The sequence below is a fragment of the Nycticebus coucang genome, chromosome 10 (assembly GCF_027406575.1).
Source record: "Nycticebus coucang isolate mNycCou1 chromosome 10, mNycCou1.pri, whole genome shotgun sequence".
NCBI lineage: Eukaryota > Metazoa > Chordata > Mammalia > Primates > Lorisidae > Nycticebus > Nycticebus coucang.
In genome coordinates this window covers 27090167-27113709 of record NC_069789.1, presented here as the reverse complement: position 1 = coordinate 27113709, position 23543 = coordinate 27090167, and the positions used below count along the sequence as shown (strand labels likewise).

The 23543-nt window shown below is 41.7% G+C and overlaps 1 protein-coding gene across 2 annotated transcripts in view; it reads right to left on the bottom strand.

Moving 5' to 3' along the window:
* Window positions 1-1682: 1682 nt before the first annotated feature.
* The window catches only part of LOC128597443 (muscarinic acetylcholine receptor M3-like), a 242303-nt gene continuing 220442 nt past the window's right edge, over window positions 1683-23543 (bottom strand). For both annotated transcript variants that reach the window (XM_053607816.1, XM_053607817.1), the window contains one exon: window positions 1683-4133. In XM_053607816.1, coding sequence (XP_053463791.1) covers window positions 2342-4114 — 1773 coding nt within the window. In that variant the 5' untranslated portion in view covers window positions 4115-4133 and the 3' untranslated portion in view covers window positions 1683-2341. The remainder of the gene's footprint in view (window positions 4134-23543) is intronic.

Here is a 23543-nt window from a genome sequence, read left to right as displayed (position 1 = left end):
ACAGGATAAGAGTTTCCAAAAGAATGGGAATTACTGAATTACTGGGACACTTGAGTAAGCATTCACATATTTATTGGTGCCAGGTCAACTTGAGTAATAAAATATAGATGCCATTGCTTATTAGACGTTTCACAGGTGGATAACATAACATTCTGTAGTTTGCTATACACTTTAGAAAATAGTCTCTGTTTTTTCTTGTTCTTTGGTTGAAATGTGGGCCAAAAAAAATGAAAATGATTCTCACAATTTTGCTCATTATTTTTCCTCCTCACATGGTTTCAAACACAATGGCAGAGGGTTGCTTGGTTCAATTCCCATCAGGTTTAACTAAAGAGTGATTTTCAACATTTATGCTGAAGTAACAGCTGACTTGTTATTACCTAGAAAGAGTGAAGTAGTTGCTGATGCCAACACGATGACATTTTTCTTCTTAAGCCACATGAAAGCTCAATGTATTCTATTCACTGTGCAAGTGGACTTTAAAGAATCACTTTCAAAGGACACCACGGCTGAAGACTGAAGAGCAATATTTATCAACATTAAATAAACACTTGGTGAAGTATCCATAAATATTTCTTCATATAAACATAACACAAAATTAAATAGTTCAGATACACAGACACAACTAAGGACATGTCCACTGTGTCAAAGTCACCTGTAAACACCACCTCACACGGAATACAGAAGCAGCTTCCACCCCAGCTCTGGGTTCACAACACGAATGCCCTGCACACAGGGACGATTTCTGCACTGCCCTCCCCCCTCCCTCCCCTCCCCCTTCCCATACAGCCCTAGCAGAAGGAAAAGAAAGAACCCCAACATCTACAGCAGCAAGAACAATGACAACAACGGCACCCCGCCCCTTCCCGAAGTAAAACATTGAATGTTTTGGTCAATTAAAAGGATTTTTTTTTTTTTTTTTTTGCAAAATGCAAGGGAATCCGTTTGAAGCATTTCCTTTCAAAGTGTCATTCTCTCTTCAGAGGACATATATAAAAACCTTCCTAAACCCTACCTGTTCCTGGGGGAAGGTTATGCAATCATCCCCCAGAAAGCACTGGCCACTGCTAAGTACAAAGATGTAAGCCCTAATTTACCTTTAGAAGGTGCCAGGTAGCAAGAATTGAATGCACTGTGTTCCTTCATCCTTCCTCCCAATTCTTTTGCTTTGCCCCATGCCATATACACACACACACACATATATATAACTGTATAGACATTCAAAGGTGACATTAGGATTGAGTTTCAAGCAGTTTATATAGCAGAAATTTAGTTTTGAAACATTCATGATTGAATTCAAACATGTGGGTGTGGCTCATTATGTGAGCTCAGAGGGGCCCTGACTTAGCTCTGACAAGAGAGAGGTCATCAAAGAGACTGGTGGCGCTCAAAGTCTGGCCATGCCCTGATGCTCCACTCACTCACGGACCTGTCAGCTCTGCGCAGACCTGCTGAGAAGGCCTGGCTGTTCTCTGCCGAATGTCCTTCAAGGATAGTTTGTGCAAAGCAGCCCTGGTTTTGAAATCATTAAACTGGGCATTTCACTTTTAACTTGTGTTAGGATCCTAGAGAACTTCAGTTACCAAAGTACTGAAAGCGTATATTGCAGGAATAATTGGCCAGTTCAGTGTTTCCCATTATGTTATGTACAGTGTGTGTGTGTGTGTAACTCACACGTGTGTGTGTGTGTGTGTGTATATATATATATATACTTAGTATTTTTATTTGTACGAAACTTGAACTGCACAAAACAATACTTTGCAAGAATCAAGAATCAAGTCCACAAATAGAGTTTGACGACACACCAAAGAGAAGACAGGAAGCTCTATTGGGACAAGAAGATTCAGGTTTGCAAGGTATGAAATAATTTCAGAACTGCAGATCTGCTAGCCTGCTGTGCCCCACCTGGGGTCTGATCAGCAATTTGGGGATCCTTGGTTAGAACGTGGCAAATGGGCCAGCCATGTTCTCCTCTGAGATTCCAAAGCTAATGGGAATTAAAAGACCCAGGCTAATCAATTTGGGTGTATAATTGCTGTGAAGCAACTTTTTTTCATTTTTACGAAAAAAAAGGAAAAAACACTTAAAGTCTATTTCAGAATAAATTTCTTTATATTCAGTAGTATGCTTTTTTTTTTGCTGAATTGGTATTTGCCTTTTCATATTAAAATGGGTTTATTCAATGGATCAGTAAACAGGCAGCTTCTTTCAAATCTGGGTGATAAAAAAACATTTTTATCATCACCAGGAATCACTCCCACCCTCACCTTCCTCTCCTCCTCCTCCTAAGGTTTGTGGATTGGAGTGTGCGCTTTGCCACTGCTACTGATCAAACCCCATTCTACAAGGCCTGCTCGGGCACGCGCTTGTGAAAAATGACCGACTGTCTCTGCTGGTACTGTTGCTTGCGCCTCTTCTTTTTGTCACACTGGCAGAGGAGCAGCATCTTGAAAGTGGTTCTGAAAGTTTTGTTGCACAGGGCATAGCACACGGGGTTCACGGTGCTGTTGATGTAGCACAGCCAGTAGCCCAGATTCCAAAAGGTTTTGGGTATGCAACTGTCACAAAAGGTGTTCACCAGAACCATGATGTTGTAGGGGGTCCAGGTGATGATGAAGGCAAGCAAGATGGCGCTGAGGGTCTGGGCTGCCTTCTTCTCCTTAATGAGGGACATCCTTTTCCGCTTAGTGATCTGACTTCTGGTCTTGAGAGTGAACCTCTTGGCCAGAGTGGCTTCCTTGAAGGACAGAGGTAGAGCGGCCGTGGTCTTCCCCACTGAGGAGTTGACATCCGAAGCCTTGGCTGTGTCCACGGCTGACTCTAGCTGGATGGGAAGCTTGGAGAAGCTTTTGGGAAAGTTGCCTCCATCATCCATGCTCTTCTGGGCCTGCAGCTTGTTGTTTTTTTTCTCCAAGTCCACCATGCCCAACTCTTCCTCAGGCACCTGCAGGTTGTCTGACGAGGGCAATTTGGTGGAGTTGAGGATGGTGCTGTGACCTGGAAGCTTGAGCACGATGGAGTAGATGGCTCTCGTCTCTGAGCCAATGTCCTCCTCATCGGAGGAGGCGGAGTTCTTTAGGGAGGCAGCAGCGTCATTGTTGTCCCAGCTGTCGCTGCTGCTGTGGTCTCGGTCCATCTGCTCGGCGCTGGGCTTCCAGCTCTTGGTTGTGAGCCAGAAGTGGCAGCGGCCGTGCTTCCTCCTTTTGGAGCGTTTCATGCTTTGCTGTTGAAGTTCATAGCTGCTGCAGCTTCGAGAACTGCCTGTGGGGTGGACAAAGTTTTCTGCCTCTGCTTCTGTCCCAGAGGCCTGCAGCCCAGCAAGCTCTTTGGTACGTTTCTCAGTTTCCTTATAGATCCTCCAGTATAAAATGGTCATAATGGTGACAGGCATATAAAAAGCAGCAATGGCTGTGCCAAATGTAATGGTGGGCTCGGTGAGGAACTGAATGAAACACTCCCCGGGGGGCACAGTTCTCTTCCCTACAAAGTACTGCCAGAATAGGATGGCGGGAGCCCAGAGGACAAAGGAGATGACCCACGCCAGACCAATCATCACACCTGCTCTTTTGGTTGTTCTTTTGGCTCGGTAGGTGAGTGGCCTCGTGATGGAAAAGTACCTGTCGAAGCTAATGACCAGAAGATTCATGACGGAGGCATTGCTGGCCACATAGTCAATGGCAAGCCAGAGGTCACAGGCCAAGTTGCCCAAAGCCCACCGGTTCATGATGATGTAGGTCGTAAACAGATTCATGGAAATGACCCCAATGATCAGGTCAGCACAGGCCAGGCTTAGGAGGAAGTAGTTGTTGACGGTCTTCAGCTGCTTGTTGACCTTGAATGACACTATGACCAGGATGTTGCCGATGATGGTCACCAAGGCCAGGAAGCCCGTTAAGAACGCAATGAAGACCACTTGCCAGACAGTATGACCTCCCAGAGGGTCACTGTCCGTACCATTTGGAGAGGAGAAATTCCCAGCTGCCCGAGAAACATTGTAGCTGCCAAGATGAGTGACTGTTCCCGGGGGCAGCCCTGCCTCCAAGGGGCCGTGTATCCAGGAAGAGTTGATGTTTGGAAACAAAGGCGAGGTTGTACTGTTATCCTGCAAGGTCATCGTGACTCTCTGACATAGTCTGGAGAATAAAAGAGAGAAAAGGTGGGAGTTAGAAAAACTTGGCATCACATACATTAAAAGACTTGGAACGCTCAATCTCAAAAGAAGCCAAACAGTGTAATGTTCAGTCTCTTCTTTTAAAAGGGAGGAGTCTAAGGGCAGGCACGGATCGACTTGCTCCAGAAGGTAGAGTTTGTTAGTGGCAGGCATGGATCCATGTGCTTTTGTCCACATTTTCCACATTTGTAAATATATTCCGAGTAGTGCTGTTATCAAACAAAATCACCCTTACTTCTAGTTTGTAAATGGAGAATATATTAGATGCTTACATGACACTTATTCAATAGAGGTTTGTTATCATGCCACTTGATAAATTAACTTGATTTATTTGCATTTATCCACCTAGGCATTTTCCTATCTGAGACTTCAAATCTAAGTAATTTTATTGGCCTTACTCGAATGAGTAAGGCCAATCCAGACAAAGGGAGAAAATAAGTATAAATCAACCCCCATTATATCATCTCTTTAAAAAATGGATTGAAAAATGATGTATCATTTCTTGTAACGGTAACTTGACTACCTTTTGTTTGATAACATGAGGAAGAACTTTTGCCAGTATGTTTTGAATGTACCAAACTGGTTTTGACTATTTCTAGTATTTAGATGTTTTAACTCAAATAATGAAAAACTATTTTAGCACATAACACAGATAAATCATTGCAAAACTGTACTTTCAAACACTTGTTATCAAAGTATATAAACAGCTAAGAACCATTACAATGAAGGTGTCACCAGTGAGACCCTCACAGAGCTGTTGCTAGCCTTGGTTGTGACCTGTGCCGTCCTCCCCAAACCTCTAGGGATGTATTGGGACGCTACTGAGTCAAGAATTCTCACATCACCAACCACTGTGGACTAGATCCAGGAAATAATTCCTTAATGAGCATCATTTTATGAATGGAAAGTTTGGTCATTATAGCAAAAATCCACTGAGTACACTTCTGTTGTATTTATGCTTTTGGTTAAAAAAGTCTTCAAGTCGGCCAGACATGGAGACTCATGCCAGTAATCCCAGGTACTTTGGAGGTCAAGGCAGGAGGATCACTTAAGCCCAGGAGTTAGAGGCTGCAGTGAGCTGTGATGATGCCACTACACTCCAGCCTGAATGACAGAGTGAGACCCTGTCTCTGAGGAAAAAGAAAAAGTCTTCAACTACGAACTTTCATCTCAAGAGTCCTAAAATCAAGCCTTACGGTATTACGTCCCCAGAACATCTCAGAGTACCTATCAAGGGGTGCTGTCTGATTCAACAGAGACTTTTGGAAAGGCTTTCTACGGAGCAGGAAAGACCATGGAGTCAGAAAGGGCAAAGTACCAATCTCATTCTCACCATTGACAGGTGGGGCCTTAGATATTGTTTAACTTCTCTGAATCCTAGTTTCCTCATTGAAAAATTGGAATTACAATTTTCTGTATGATGGAATAAATTGTTGATAAATGCCTCCTGAAATTCAATGATAAGTAATGAAAGAAGTCTTGTTTCTCCTCAAAATGCTCATCTAGAAAGTACTTAGAAGTAAGTGCTGTGTGTATGTACGTATCTGACTTTATCACCTTCTTCTTTTTACTGAACAACAAACTCACTTTGGCTTTGGCTGTCAGGAAGCTCAGAGATACATTCAGCGCAATTAGTAAATGTCAACAGAAAATATTTATTGGACATTTACTATGTGGTACACATTGTATCACAGGCACCATCTCATTTAATCTTTACAATAATCACATTTTATAGGAAAGGATGACACAGAAAGTAACTTGTTTTAGTGCTTGAACTGATGAAGAAGGGTGGGGGGAGTGGAGAGTCACCACGTCCAGGCCCACAGTCACCGCGTCTGGTTGTGATGTCACACTTCCCCTCCACATGTTCCTTCCAGGTGTCCTCTCCCAAGAGGTTCAAAATCATTATACACCTCCCCAAAGCGGCACTGCTGTGCCTTTACAAACAAATGAGATATTCTTTGCCACCTAAAAACTTGGCAAGAATGCAAATGATTTGATACATCCGGGGTTGACACTAGTGGGAGGTTAATCAGTTTTTGGGATTTGAGGGTTGCAATGTAAATGGGTCAATTGTTTGAAAGGCAAGGAGGTAGTAGCTGTAAAACATAAAAATGCCAAAGTCAGGAGCTGAGTCTGTATGTGAGTGTACAGTGTGCGTGTAAATAATAACCGTAGAGTTAGACGGAAACAATTCACGTGCACACTCACGCCCACGCAGTAGTCTCTGAAATGATACAAAGCTGCAAAGTCTTAATATTCTAACATAATACTTGAAGACAGAGAAGAATAGTTTAAAATATTCTGTATACGCCATCACTATTTTTTTTTTGCAGTTTTTGGCTGGGGCTGGGTTTGAACCCGCCACCTCTGGCATAGGGGGCTGGCGCCCCACTCCTTTGAGCCACAGGAGCTGCCCCCATCACTATTTTTATACATGAAATCCACACTGCCTCTACTGCACTGATTTCTGATTTGAGGGAATTGGTGGGCTCTGTCCTCCTTTACTTCTTTTTGCTTCTTTTGGGTTTAGGTAAGTGCTTTTAAATCACCCTGTTCCCCAGGTCCTCCTCACTAAAGGACCCCTGCAGTTCGGGGGTGTGACTTGCAGTTTGGAGCACTCAGATACGTTTATGGTTTCTTCCAAGATGCGGATGTAGAAGACCTGGCTGCTTGCTCTGCCCCCACTCAGATCCCGGGTGTTTGCCTGGCCATGTCTCCATTGAACCTGCAACTCTGTAGATGGACCAGAACAGGCCGCCAAGGACAACGCCCTGTCTCTGAGGTTAGTAACGACTTTTATTTACGGTTTCCTGGGGCATCTAGGACGCCCTCCACCCTGCATGCCTGTAAGGGGCACTTTGGTCCTATTTAGATTATTAACCGTGTGCACATTTCTTCTCTTACAGCCCCAGACCCATGCTCATTTTTTATATACACTCTGAAGAGCCTTCCTCCCACCAATGTCCCTTTCACTCCCAAGATTCCTGGACACGGCCCCTGAGTTTCCTCATCTGCTGCTGAGATGATGTTATAGGCCTTTTGGCCCTCCTCCCTCTGCCACCCTTAGCTCTCCGAATCTCACAGAAACTTCTATGGCACCTTTTAAAACTCTCAATCATTCAGAATGTGTACACCATGGAATACTATTCAGCTTAAAGAAAGATGAAGACTTTACATTTTTTGTATTAACCTGGATGGAGTTGAAACACATTCTTCTTAGTAAAGTACCCAATGTACTTAATATGACTATGAAGCCAGTAGATGAACTAATACGTGCCCACGCAAGAGGAAAAGTCAGTTCAACTCAAACATGGGAGGAGAGGAGAAGAGGGAGGGAGATTGGTGGGAACCCAGTGGGCATAATTTAAGGCTATAGGACACACCTCCTGAGTGCAGGGCAGAAATACAATACGACTTTACCCAAAAATAGAAAACATTATAACCTAATCATTTATACCCTCATATTAATCTGAAATTTAAAAATAGAGTATTTGACTAGGGCAAAGGCAGGTCAAAACATTCTGAAAGAACATGGAAGGAATTGTTCTACCATTCGTAAAGACTTATCATAAAGAAAAAGTTGTGAAAAGTGTGTTATTTTGGCATTATGGTAAATTAATAAATTAGTGGAGTAGACCAGAAAATTCAACATAAACATATACACTTACAGATGCTAGATTTATGAGCAAGGTAGTGATAAAGGATAACCATAGTAAAATAGTAAGAAACAACAACAAAACCACCTCTTAGCTCTTCAAACGTGTTGTAAATCTCTGCTGTCATGTTCCAGGGGAATTGGTCGTGTTCTGGAGCCTCATTTTCTTAATCACATGTTGATTTTATTAGAAGTAAATATATCTAATGCCTATTAACCCTAATGCTTCATATATGTGCTACTGTCTGTCTTTATTCCTTTTTTCTTTCCTTTCTATTTATTTACTATTTATTTATTTATTTTATTTTGCTTGCTGAAGTCCTGCGGTGGTGTCTGTCATCTGTCTTTCCTTCAGCTGGAAATGCCTGTGGATGACAGTACTCATTTTGAGATCAGAATCAATGACATGATCCTGACTCCTCTGCCACAGTCGCGGACCTGAAGAAGACACCAGCAGGAGGTGAAATACGTTCTTCTTAGTAAAGTACCCAATGTACTTAATACAAATATGAAGCCAGTAGATGAACTAATACGTGCCCACACAACAGAAAAACTCAGTTCAACTCAAAAATGGGAGGAGAATCAATATGGTTGCTGCAATGAGAGTGCTTTGGTATTATTAGGCGCTGTTCACAGTATTTGAAACTGAGAAGTAAGCAAAGATAGAGGAAAGGGATAGAGAGGGAGAGAGATGGGAAGGAATAAAGGAAACAGAGACAGCACCCTGGTAATGTCCATGAAAACCTGGATCTAGCCACCCTTGAAGGCATTACCACGTCCTTGACCTTGCTGGTTTTGTGAGCCAACACATTTCCTTTCTTGACTGGACTACTTGCGAAAGTTTCTGTTACCTGCAACCGAAAGGGTCTTGATTAACATATCCTGCCACCATCAACATCAACACATGCTTATTGAACCATTGCCAGCTTTAAGATGATTGGACCTGTGGAATTCAATGAGGCACAGCCTCTGGCTTCCAAGAGCTCCCCCCAGGTGAGAGATGGGAAGTGAATAAAATACTTTACAAAGTACAAAGCACAAAATCACTTAGACAATACCAATTGCTCCCTGGGAATAATCACATTATATTTATAAAAATTAAATAACAACCCAATTTGTTCAGTTAACCTATATTAACTAAGAAGATAAGTAAGAATTTTAGGTTAGCCTAAGATCGATTATTTTCTTTCTTTTTTTTTTTTGAGCATTGTGGTTATTCTTTATTTTATTTTATTTTTTATTAAACCATAGCTGTGTACATTAGTATGATCGTGGGGCACCATACACTTGGTTCATAGATCGTTTGACACATTTTCATCACATTAGTTAACATAGCTTTTGTAGCATTTTCTTCATTTCATCCTGTGAGTCTGTAGGGCACCACAAAATGAATAGTTTTCCAGTCCAGTTGTGTTTTGTTGGAATATAGAAAAAAAAATAAAAAAGAAGCCAGAATTGAGGAAAGATGTCCCTAATTAAGGCTACCTCTCTGTATCATGTTCATTAATACATGTTCTGGGTGCTTCTTGACGAATCATTAGAAACCCTTTGTATGGCAGTCAGGTGCTCTTTGACGCATTTGCACTGGTGTATTGACTAGCACCATCATTCCTCTTACAAGCCAACATTAACTCAATATCTAATATCTTTTTTTTTTTTTTGGCCAGGGCTGGGTTTGAACCCACCACCTCCGGCATATGGGACCGGCGCCCTACTCCTTGAGCCACAGGTGCCGCCCAATATCTAATATCTTTTAGAATTTCTTGGAGATGTGTTTTTCTCTTATTTAAAAAAAAAAAATTCTCTTCCTTTTCTGATAGATTATGAGCTGAACAACAAGTTTAAAGCTATCAAAGAACCACTGAAGGGAATGACCTGTAGTCCCTTGCTCACCTGTGTGACACAAGGAGAATAGCTAATATGTTAATAGTTAATGACCATGACCCTCCCGATGACTCACTTGAGCTTTCCTCTAACACCTGCGCATATGGAAGCAACAAGAAATAATTGAATAAGTGATAGATGAACATATTTTTGAGGAAAATAAAACCTTTTAAAGAGAAGCCAAAATCACAAGCAAAGCGCATTATTGAAACCCGTTATGATTTGTAGCCGTAAGACAGAAATGTCTAGGAAATGGTCAGCACTTATTGGATGCTAGGATGGAATGAAGTACTTTAATCCTACTTCTTGTATTCATATGGTATTTCCATGAGTATATGGCAATATGGGCTTGGGGTTGGTGCAGAAGTTGCATATAAACTTAGCAAACTGCCTGACTGCTCTGAGATCACTTTTTTTTTTTTTTAAGTTATAAAAGTGGAATACTATCACCTACGCTGTGGGTTACGGGAAGGGTCAGAAGCATTACGGTAGGGTACGCCAATACTCTGAAGGATTAAAGGACATCTTGCTTCCTTTCTCCCAGTGGCAACCTCTCCTGTCCTCAGGGTCGCGTCATTACCACGGAAATGGAGAAAGCAACCCCGGTGTGATCAAGATCTGATTTTGAAGTAGACTTTAAATACTCTGTTGGAGAGAAAGGCTGTAAAGGTAAGGTTTTTGGAGCTGCAAACACTTTGAACATCAAAGAATGGTATATGAACCTAAACACTGGCCAAAGAAAGAAAGCTCTCCTTTTTCCCTATCCAGGTGAAACAGATGGATGCAAACACTTAAAAAAGGATGATTTGACAGTAGCAAGTGACATGGAATTAGCAATCTAATTGCTAGGTATCCACTCTCTGGAAATTACTGCATGCCTGTGTACACAAAGAGCCGTGTGCAAGGTGTTCCCTGAAGCATTTGTTGTTATGACAAAAAAAAAAAAAGGTAAATGTAAAAGATTACCAGTTTGACATTAAAAAATATGATTATAAAGAAAAGGGAACACTATTTAGCAGATAAAAGCAATACATTTGATATCGATGTATTGACTCAGAATGTTCTAAAAATATACTGTTGAGTAAGAAAAGCACATGGTAGGAAAATGAATAAAACATGATATAATTTAGGTAACAATAAAACATGCACAATCTATCTTATATACTATAGGTAGTAAATGTCCTTAGATCTTTTATACTCATATAACTAAAATTACAAAAGGACAGAAAGACACAGGCAAACCATATGCTGGCAGTGACATTATTGAGGAAGACGATGGTTAGGATTGAGGTTGATGGACCAGAGGACTGAATCTGTAAGGGCCTATTTATTATTCCACAGGTAATATGTAACTTCCTAGGAATTAGGGGTCCCAGGTGAGGCCCAAATGAAACAATGATAAACCTGAGCCAAAGCCCTCAGCTTACGGTGCTCTACCTGAGAACAGAGTATCATTTCTACACTTTGCATTCTTTCCTCATTCTGACTCCACACCCCATTATTCCATAGACTCATATTTTGAGTTAAAGGAGTTTATACTCTACGCTCATTGAATTGAATTATTTTGGTGAGGGGACCTACAGAACCCTTTCCTCGTCCCAGACAGAAATTCTAGGGATATAGCCAGAATAAAGGCAATGGGTTGGTCGGGTAGGAGCTCTGGGGTTCAGAGCAAGCTCCCTCCCCATCATGTTGATGGGACATTTGGGACATTGCTATTGAGGGTTCCAGGCACCAGACCACAGGCACAAAGTGCACAACCCAGCCTGCCCCTGCCAGTGGCTAATGTGAGTGCCTCCGAGGGCACTGAGGAATTCTGGGTGGAGATTCTACCCTTCCGTGTTGGCTAGCCACATCTGTGTGTACCTATCAGTGGGCACTCAATTTCATCTCTGAGTGTGGTACCTTTTTCTCTAAACCATTTTTTGCCTCTTTACATTTAGGAGCATGTACAGAATGGATCCTGTTCAAAAATGCAAGACAACCCTATGAGTGGGCCAAGAGAAGAATTTTTAAAAAATTACATAATCATACTGAATAGGACATATCAGAATACATACTGTATAATGGCAATAAATATTATTTCATTATAATTCTGCCATACACACACACACACACACACATACACATACATTCTACTTTTGTGTATACAGTTGTGATGGAAATACAATGTATTTCATGTTTGAAAGACACTGCAGCAAATATTTTGATATTCTGTATTAATATTTAAAAGAAGAGGGTAAAATAAAATATTGGGGAAAACCTCCCAAAATTTGAGAGTACTTAGTTTAAGAGAATTTGAAGATTAGTTCTGCGAATAGTACCACCTTCCCCTAGTTGTGGAAAAAAAAAATTCTAGGATAATAAATATGTAAAATATATAAGTAACTTTTGAAAGTTAATAGAGTATAAAGATCCAATGTAAAATACATGTAAAATTGCTTCGAGAAAACAGAAAAGGCCAATATTTATGGGAGGTACCTTGGTTATAATGAACTACAAGGAGATGAATACATTTTATTTTCTCTAACTTAATTCTATCACTATTATTGTTTTTTTACTCATGAGCACTGGAAAAAACCCAAATACATTTGCAATCACATTTTTTTTCTAAGACCCACTATTTGGTGATTTACCCCTATTCGGAATACAGCATTTTTCAGAGTTTTTTTGTGGAGGGTGTCTTTCTCTGACTGTCCTGTTTGCTAAGAGTGTCTCTGTTTTCTGTTCTAGTTCATAATAGGATGCAACAGCTGGAAAGACTTTCCCAAAGCAATCCTGGTCCGGTGAAGGAAAATACCATATTCCACCACTAGGTGGCGAAAGAGGCTTGGCGATCCCCTCTGCCCGCAGGCGCCAAAGCCGCCGCGTTTCCCCAAGCCCTTGACCGTGCAGTTGGGCCAGGATATCAAACACGGTCAACAAAGCTCTGCAATCAAATGTGTCTTTAAAGGGAATCAAACTCGTGAACTCAGCTCTTGGTATTCATTTCAAGTTGCGAGAGGGAAAGATGTCTCCTAATATGGAACAAGAGCTCTTGTTGGGAATAAAACATTTTCCAGTGCCAAAACTGCAATAAAATTCCATCTAAAAAGGAGAAAGTTTGTTTTTTAAAAACTGATGCATCATGCTGCCTCCCTTGGTTGCTGCTGCCTTTCATGGGTTTTTATTTGATTTGACAACACAAATGCAGGATGTCTGGGAAAGGACTCGCATCCGTACTGTAGCTGGTGCCGCTGAAATAACATGGTTTTTACCTCAAAAAAAAAAAAATCTAAATTGGACTGGTGTTTATTTGCATTAGCACTCTCAAGCCTAAAACTTTTTGTTATTAGAATTTGTAGAGAAAATGGCATAAAGTAAAAAACAAAACAAAACAAAACAAAAAACACACACACACAGAGAGAGAGTTCTTTTTAAATATTATTAAGGCGTTGTGGTGGGCGCCTGTAGTCCCAGCTACTCGGGAGGCTGAGGCAAGAGAATCGCTTAAGCCCAGGAGTTGGAGGTTGCTGTGAGCTGTGTGAGGCCATGGCACTCTACTGAGGGCCATAAAGTGAGACTCGGTCTCTACAAAAAAAAAAAAAAAAAAAAAAATAAATAAATAAATATTATTAAGATCTGACCCCTTCTCCCGGAAAGGGGCAGACATCCTTGTCTCTAGAGTTATGCTTTTCTGAGAGAGGCGAGAGTGCAGCTGGAGTCTGTTTCCTGCAGTGTCTGTATGATCTAAGATTTACTTATTAGTTTTTCAACATTCAGAAGATGTATATATTCTACTTATTTTGAACACTGTGCTTTTGTAACGGGGGGAAAAAGGAGGATGCTTTTAAAACCCTAGTCTCACTAATGTAACTGTGGAAACAATTCTGGTTAAAAATCTTCTGGTGAAAACAGTCCTTTGGGATAAATATTTCTAAGATGTCAGTTTATGAACTAAAAGGACACCTGGTGAAGAAAGTTCTTTTGGCTTAATATTTATGCTTTTATGATTAATTTAAGTTAGGCTCGTGATGATTTTTTCCAAGGTCCATATTTATCAGAGTATTTATTTTTGTATCTGGACTTGTTCCACACATCTGATTTCCTTTCAGACTTCAGCTTATTACACGCCCCAATTCATACATGTAGATAGAACTGTATGTTTGCAGAGAGTGTGGAAGTGATGTGGGAGGCTCGTATCAAACAGCTCACAAGCTCTGCCACAGCGCATTAGGGTCAGGGAACGTGCCTGGCTCTGCCACATGGGCAAATTGCCTGAGCACTCTGTTCTTGCTTCCTCATCTATAAAATGAGGATTATACTAGTTGAGGATTAGATAGAATTTGTAGAAAGTGCCCAGTATAGCCTAGTCCATGATAGTTTCTCAAAAATGGTAAAATCAATTTAATAATTATCTATGATTGGTTGATTTGATAGAATGGCCTTTTTCATGCCTAACAAGAACTAATGTTTGTAGAGTAGAAAGCAGTGATTATCAATCCCAGTGACTCTGCCCCCGTGGGGTATTTGGCAATGTCTGGAGCCACTTTTCTTGTCACCATCTGGGGAGAATGTGCTCCTGGGGTCTAGCTGTTAGATGCTAGGAATGCTGACAAACATTCTATAATGCTCAGCACAGCCCCCTGCAAAATATCGTTCTGCCCAAGATGTCCATAGGGCCGAGGCTGAATCACTTCTGAGCCTTTTTGCAAAGATCAAGTGCAGCATAGTGCTGAAGTGAACAAACCCTGGTCTAAAGAGAGATCATAGAGACCCAGACAAATGTCATAGCATTCTGTTTGTCAGGAAAGTCTGGGAAATGTCCTGTTTGATACTTATCAATAGGGGAAACTCTTTAAGAATCAGCTCCCATTGATTTCCAGAAGAATCAACTTCTCTGGAAATCATAACCTCCACCATCCTAAAGATGAGTCACATATTTGTGGTTCATCACTTTCAACATTATTTTAAATAGCAAATAGGTTTGATTGCTTACTGCAGGCCTCGGACTGGGGATACGTTCTTCCTCCGGAGGAAGTTCCTTCCTTCCTCCGGAGTTGATTCTTCTGGAAATCAATGGGAGCTGATTCTTAAAGAGTTTCCCCTATTGATAAGTATCAAACAGGACATTTCCCAGACTTTCCTGACAAACAGAATGCTATGACATTTGTCTGGGTCTCTATGATCTCTCTTTAGACCAAGGTTTGTTAACTTCAGCACTATGCTGCACTCGATCTTTGCAAAAAGGCTCAGAAGTGATTCAGCCTCGGCCCTATGGACATCTTGGGCAGAACAATATTTTGCAGGGGGCTGTGCTGAGCATTATAGAATGTTTGTCAGCATTCCTAGCATCTAACTAAACAAGGTAATTGCAATAGGAGGAACACTGTGGCTATTAGCTCTGCCTGATTCAGTAAGGAGGTGGCAAAGAATGGGGTATTTTGTGGATCCCAAGCTGCCGAGCAGTAAAGAGAGATCGCTGCAGTCCAAACAGAGGGGTGAACCCCTGCGAAGTTCACTCCCGGCACTCCTCATGTGCCCTCCGCATGTCTCCTGTTACAGCGTAGAGAGTTTCCATTTGTATCTCCCAGGACACCACAGACCGTTGATCTTCAAAGTTCCAGCTTCACCTGCTCACCATTGGGCCCCTGAGACCTAGTACAATTTCGTTTTTATCTCAGACCCAGAACTCTTGTCTCCACTCCGCCTTTATGGAGATTAACATCGTTACGCCTTCAATGGGAGAATCAGAAGGCAAAATTCAAGAAGAAGGTAGAGGGGGTAAGAATTGAGGTTGTGTTTGATGGTCAGGAATTCTGAAGTGATTGAGAACCAGGGTCTCGGGGCTCCAGAGGCAAATGTGGAGAAGGCTGAGAACCAATTTGTACTTTCTCAAAACCACTTCAGACATGGTGCCATTAAGAACAGTTGGCCCAAGGTGTGTGGGGGGCTGAATCAGTAGAATGCATTTTCCAGGACAGGAACCAGGTGTGCCTGGGCACTTGTTGGGACTCTGCTCTGGATGCCAGCGGTGTGGAGAGAGGTGCGTTCTCCGAGGGACACAGCGCTTCTGCAGATGTCCGTCTGGTCATGGACACAAAGCGGCTAGAGTTTTCTGGGTAAAATGAGCACCACTTAGTACAAAAAACTACCTTGTAATCTCTCTTTGCTGCCCCTGAATTTACTCTCAACAGCGCTCACTTAACACATGTCATATGGTGGAAGGTACTAGAAGGTCACGTGAGATTCTCAACAGCCTGAGTTTGAATCCCTGCTCGCCATGGATGAGCTGAAGGACTTCAGGTTAGTTATTAAAGCTCTGGGATCCTCAGTGTTCAGACCAGAAAATTAAGAATTAAGCCTAGTAATACTGGTCATTAGCATATGAAAAATGTTCTTTTAACATATGAAAAAATATTCGGTGTCTCTAATCATCAGGAAAATGCAATCAAAACCACAAGGAGATATCACCTAACTCCAGTGAGAATATGGCTTTTATCAAAAAGTCCCCAAACAACAGATGTTGGCATGGACGTGGAGAAGAAGGAAGCACTTATACACTGTTGGTGAGACTGAAAAGTAGGACAACCTGTATGGAAACTCTATGGAGATACCTCGAAGAAGTTAACAACAGACCTAAACCTGCGATCTAGCAATCCCATTGTCAGGTGTTTACTCAAAGGGAAAAAAGTTATTGTATCAAAAAGACTCTTATACTGGAATGCTGCTTACTGCAATACAGTCCATAGTTGCAAAGATGTGGAATCAACCCAAGAGCCCGTTAATGTATCAGTGGATTAATGCAGTATGTGGACAACATGGAGTACTACTCAGCTATAAAAAATCGTGAGCTGTGCTCAGTGGGTAGGGTGCCAGCCCCATATACTGAGGGTGGCGGGTTCAAACCCAGCCCTGGCCAAACTGCAACAAAAAATAGCCGGGTGTTGTGATGGGCGCCTGTAGTCCCAGCTACTTGGGAGGCTGGGGCAAGAGAATCACCTAAGCCCAGGAGGTGAGTCCTGTGACGTCACGGCACTCTACCGAGGGTGACAAAGTGAGACTCTGTCTCTTAAAAAAAAAAAAAAAATCGTGAGCTAGTACCTTCTGTAACAACCTGCATGGAACGGGAGACCATTCTCCTACGTAACGTGCGGCAAGAATGAAGGAACAAATACCACGCGTTCTCACTGCTGAATTAGGACTACTCAATCAGCACTCGTGTGTACACATGGCGGTAACACTCAAGGGACTCCAAGCCAGTGGGAGAGGGAGGATGGAGTGAGTAAATTCACACCTAATTAGTAAAATGCACACCAGCTGGGTGATGGGAACGCTTATCATTTTGACTCAAATTGCACAAAAGCAATTCATATAGCTAAACCGTACGCACTCCCATAATATTCTGAAATAATAAAAAAAAGAATAGTAATACCACACCGTCAATGACATAATAGGGAAAGCCTTTGACAGGTGCTTTATAATGGGGAGTCTTCTCTTCAGCTTCCTGAACATACCCACGACTGAGCCATGTTAGCAAGGTGCCCATGACCAGGTCTCCATTTGCACCCACACTATTAAGTATTTGATATATTGCTTCCTGTATATATGCAATTTTATTTTTCTATTAGGTTGTAAATCTCATCTCTTGAGGACAGTATCAAAAGCTTTTTCCTTTTTTTTTTTGTTCCATATCCCTAATTATTAAAATAAAATGTTTCCTCAGTAGACAAAAATATTTGGTGGATCTATATTTAATGCATATGGTTTTGTTAATAATTATCAAGTTTTCTTAGAAAAGCAAAGCAGACCAGAAAAAAATATGGTAGTTTGAGCTTCCTTTCAACCAGGGTAGGGCAAAAAACTCCAAAGACCAAAATGAATTCCACAGCAGAAGAAGAGGGAGAGAGGGAGGGGAGGGGGGAGACCATACAAAGTGGAGGAACTTTGCCAGGAATTGGAAAAACCAGATGAGATACTCAGCAAAGAGTCTTAGACAATGGCTAAGGGATTAAAAATATCGTGGGAAGGACAGAGAACTAGGGAAGTGAAAACAAAACACCACAATTTTATTTGGATTTCTATTGTCTTTTCAGGGACATGCTTTCTAAATTCTTTTTTTTTTTTTTTTTTTTTTATGATTTTAAAGACAAACATCATGGTGACCTCAGGGCACTGCAGGTTTTGACCTCACTGTTTCTTCTATTAAATATTATTGCTGGCGCCACTGCTACCGATCCCCTCTGTCCCTCAAGGAGCCAGGTACTGTTCTAAGTGGCATGGATATAGTTATTGGCTCATTTAATCCTCACAAAACTATAGGAGGTAGGGACTGTTCTGACTTCCACTTTAAGTGTGAAGCAAAGGATGTACCAAGCAGTTTAAAGATTTGTCCCAAGTCACCCAGCTGGCTGTGAACACAGATGGAGAACGGCAGACAGCCAGCCTGGCTCCCCCGTCTGTTCTTAACCACCTCCCCAGCAAGCAGATCAGTCAAATACAAAAAGCAAAATCTTCAACCACATCCGATCTTGTAAAGCAGAAACTGAGTCCTCCTGGCCTTGCCTTTCTCATTCCCATGCGCTAGAGTTAGTCACTAACAGTTTACTTAGTAAGTAAATATTTGTTAGATGAATGGATATGTTCTTCCAAAATTTGTTCTGCAAAATTATATGTGTTTTTAAGCATCACTGCGTACCAGGCACGGTTCACTGCCTGTACAACATAATCTCTTGAGTCAAATTAATTATTGAATCTCCAGATGAGAAAATGGAGGCGCAGAGAGGTTCAGCCACTGGGCCAGCATCACACAGCTCCCAGGAAACAGAGTGAAGTGTTGAACTGGGGCAGTTTGACCCAAAACGTCACTACTTGTCACCCAATGCCTATTATATTCTCTAGTTGGGTTTTCTTAATTTTTTTTTTTTTTATTAAACAATATGTTATGGACACCTTTAGCATTCAGTGCAACTCTATCTATCTATTACACACGCTTTAGAAAGAACTCAAAAATACAAAGAGGGACTGTCCAGGATTCAGAAGTTGGCACATTATGTCTTTGGCTAAAATAAAACTTCCAGGGCAAAAAAGTGCTTGAGACACTGTATCTGCTGAAGACTCCTTTTAAGAGAAATGTTGCAGAGCTCAGCACCAGTGAAGCCAAGACAAATCTCCAAGATACTTCTCCCCCCATCAAAAAAAAAAAAAAATAGCTGGTTTCTAGATTCATTTTCCTCCATTAGCGCTATTAAAATTTTAGTAAAAAGTTAAAGCTCCATGTCTCATTTTACCAGCATTTAAAGGAGATGGTCATTAACTCCCTGGCACACATCCCAAAACTCTATAGAAAATCAAATAAACAAATAAATAGGAAAGGATTTTGGTGAAGTAGAAGATGGATTGGCTGTTTAAAAACTCTTTTCTAAAACAGCTAAGCTCCAAGGGCATTTGTAGATTTTGACTTAAACATAAAATGTGAACCAAAATCTTTACATTTGATACATAAGTGTAAAAGATGATTATTTTAGTGAAAGTATCACTGCCTATTCTGTGAAAAATCAAGTAAGTACAGAAAACTGTGAGAATCAAAATAACATAATAATAAAATGTATATTTTGGCCCGGTCTATTTAATTAAATAGTAGAAAACAATGATCTCACGTTTCGAATTTCCTGAAACCAAATGGAAACTAAAGCTCCTATCACTATTAATTCTGGCTCTATGGGATTAAAAACAAAGGAATAAAGTTGAACCAGTCAAACAAAACAGTGTGAATCTTTCTTCTAAAACCTGAGAGGAATATGACTGAAAAAATTAAATACTAAAAGTTTAACATCAATGTAAATGGAAACATATATTCAGATAGAAAATAAATTGTAATGAGGTTTATGAATTAAAAACAAATGCAAAAAGGCCGGGTGTGGTGGTTCATGCCTATCATCCTAGTACTCTGGGAGGGCGAAGTGGGTGGATCTCTTGAGCTCAGGAATTCGAGACCAGCCTGAGCGAGAGCGAGACCTTGTCTTTAAAAAGTAGCGCCTGTAGTCCCAGATACTTGGGAGGCTGAGGCAGGAGGACTGCTTGAGCCCAGGAGTCTAAAGTTGCTGTGATTTATGACACCAGGTCACTCTATCCCAGGGCGACAGAGTGAGACTCTATCTCAAAAAAAAAAAAAAATAATAATAATAATAACTGCAGGTTGAATGTAGAAGTTTGATGGCTGGGATTATTTTTAGAAGACCCCATTAATTTCACCTCCTCTGGGTGATATGGCACTTGCTACCTGGGCTGTGCACGGGAATCTTGGCAGACATGGTTGCTTGTCCTGATAAGCTGGGAAGTTTCCCATCTCACCATCTGCCTCTAGGCTCCCTGAGAGCAGATATGGGTGCCATGTACACAGAGACAGCAAGTGGGTGATCTGGAGTCAGATCCACCTGATCGCAAACCGTCAGTGTCCACCTAGCTTACATGGGCAGGTGACTTCACTCTCTAAAGCCCCTCTTTCTCTTTCTGGAGATATTATACAAAAAGTACATAATTCGGGTGATGCCTGTGGCTCAAAGGAATAGGGCACTAGCCCCATATACTGGAGGTGGTGGGTTCAAACCCAGCCCTGGCCAAAAAATGCAAAATAATAATAATAATAATAAATTTTTTAAAAAGCACATAATTCAATGGTTAATATTGGATAAAGTCTCTACCTAATAACCATATCATACTGATGATAAAATGTATCAAATACTTTATACAATTAATGTACTGCAAAGGAGCAGCCAACCTTCTGGGGAGGATTATTTTTTGCAATTGTCGACTCTCTCACCCAATGACTTTGAGGTTTTCATGCTGCTTGTGGGGACTGCACATGTCCTACCATTGTCATGTTTAAGGCTGGCCTATGCCAGGCACGGTGCTCTGCACGTTGTCAATCCTTAGATTGCAGGATGCACAATCTGACACACGGTACGAGGAAATCTGTGATGGTGGTACTGCCCTGTCGGGGCCGGGATGCTAGGTCACTGGCCCTGGCCCAAGAAACTGCCAGGACGCGGACTGCTGTGCATTCTCCTCGGGGTGAGGTACCCAAGCACCTTAGAAGTCATAGTCAATATCAGTAGGAGGGAGCATCTCAGCAGCAATCGCTCAGCAGCAGTCTTAGTAGGAGGAGCCCCGATCAGGCGTCCTCCGAGCAAGAAGTGGCACCAACGGAGGAACCCCAGCGAATTTCTCCCGCAGCTATTTGTAGAAGTGATCCTGTAGCTATTTACCCTACAGCTGTGGAGACTGCCAAGCAATAATGTATATTCTCTTGTGCTCTTTAACAAGACCAATGATGTTAAATCCCTTCCCTAATCCCTTATCGTCAAAGTATTTCTAACAGGTGTCTCCTACAAGGCCCACCACATACTTGGTGCCACTCAACATGCAGCATCTATATTCATTAGATTAAATCTTTATACTAATTCTGTAAAGCAGGGACGTTCCTTGATACTTTACATATGAAGAAACTGAGGCCCAGAGGGGTTACGCAGAAACTTGTACAAGGGACATCTGACTAGTTAGGGAGCAGAGCAGGGACCCAGACTGTGCGTGTCAGATTCTGCAACTTCACTAAAACCCACTTTCCATTCCTTTAACTTCCACTACAGTGGGGTCCTCTGTGGTTGGACTTGACCATGTGATTATGGCTTTGTCCATACACTCCCAGTTCTAGAATTAGTACAGATTTGACTCCTCTTTATTCTGAGATAGATAAACCAGGAAATCTATCGTAAAAGAGTTAAATATGAAAAGCTCTTCTGACATTTAAATTTATACTCCTCAGGGTAGTAATAGTGCCAGTGGTTGAAGCCAAGGAGGTCTGCACGGGATTCGGCTGGATGGGGGACAAACTGAGGAGCCCCAGGTAGCCGTGACATGCCCTTTATTGAACTTGAGTAGACACTGAAAGGATGGGGACTTCTGCCTTCCTTCAGCTCGTGGGGGCAGACAAGCTAGCCTAAGAAGCTTTTCCCCCATAGGAAGTCTGCGCTGGGAAATCCACGCAGGTGGAAGGCCTTGGAGCCTTACACAGTGGCCAGAAAGAATGACTGGTTCCCAATCAACTTTAATGACGATTACTGACAAGAACATGGCACCTGCCGGCTTCATCACGGTCACTCAGAATAATCTGGTACCTGCTGGCCTGAGAGCCTATTAACTCATTTTCCCCATAGAACGCAGCGTCCGCCTCTCTCTTACCACCATCATGATGCTTGATACTATTTGGCAAGATTGTCATCTAGAATTGATTAAATTTCTTCTCCTTTTTTTTTTTTAAACCTCAATGGATTTAGGCGGTACATGTTGAATTCTGTCACGTGTTTCCTGCATAGTGGTAAGTCTGGGCTTTCAGTGTCCCCAACATCCAACTAGTTTACACTGTACCCATGAGGTGGGTCTTAAGCCCCAGGGTGGAGCCTGTCCCAGGACTGACGGGCTGAACCACTGACAAAGTCAATGGATCGGCTTATAGCACCGGCTGCCCACTGTGAGTGGATCGGCTTATAGCACCAGCCCACTGTGAGTGGATCGGCTTATACCACCAGCCCACTGTGAGTGGATAGGCTTATAACACCAGCCCACTGTGAGTGGATAGGCTTAAAGCACCAGCCCACTATGGAGATACCAAAGTATGTCCCTGTGCTCCGTGGCTGGCTTAGCTACTTGCACCAGTTTGCAAAAAACAGTGGGAAAAGCCAAAAAGTGAGGTGAGTGGAGTATGTTTTACAAGACAGAAGAAGCAACAGTGAGATCATTGTGCTCCTGCCCCTGACCCTAGCCACTGATGGAATTGTTGGGAGAGACCAATTAACACACAGCTTGGCTTCTCTGTGGAGGCACGACTGGCAACTGCATCAAAACTGATGGATGTGATGTGACCTTGTACTAGCAATCCATTTCCCTGTTGCTGTTCTTCTTGACATATGAATGTTGGTGTCAGAATGCATTTGTCTGCAGAAATAAACACCATAACGACCATCCAGACCACCACCTCAATGAGCAACCCTTTCTACTCTAAAAGCAAGCTACGACCAAAAGGTCTTTTTATGAAATTTATGTTTTGATACATTTCAATCAGACAGGAACAGACTTTGTGGAGACTGAAGCTTAGATAATTTTGCCTTAATCAACTAAATACAAAATTATGAAGATGAATGCCATCCCTCCCCTTTCCCTCAGGAGCCATCGGGAAGGGACATGAAGTTTTAGCTTTATTAGCTTCAGAGTACATCTTCTGATTTCTGTAAAAATCTAAGTGGACTAGTTATGGCTGAGATAGAGTTTAAACATTTCTGCATACCATATAACTTAACTAAAGATACGTGTGCTCATACATTTACAAGTAACGAGGTTCTCTTGAAAAACATCTCAACAAACACAAATAAAATGATGGAAATTCTGACACTACGAGAAAGGAACTTCAACTTGCCCAGGTGCAATGGATTCCAACAAATTAGGTTTCAAAAGCTTAATTAGTTTTTAAAATGGTTGGAGAACCCGTAAGTTGCCACTGTATGCTATCAAACCACCATATGCAGAAAAGGGATAAATAAGGAAAAAGAGATGAATAGATTCTTTGTGCTGGCAAGCTGGTGTCCAGCACAGCCTGAAATGAAGGAGCCCGTATATAAACACAAAACATCAATGAACTCAGAGTTTTCTTGAGAATGGAAAGGAATAAAGAAGGTGAGGTCACTTTGATAAAATCTCAAGTCAAGGGAAGGTTCATGGGAGGTTGGGCTCTGCGTATCTGGTACAGCAGCCCAGCAATGCTCTCTGGAACCCAGTGGAATGCGATTAGCATATGTT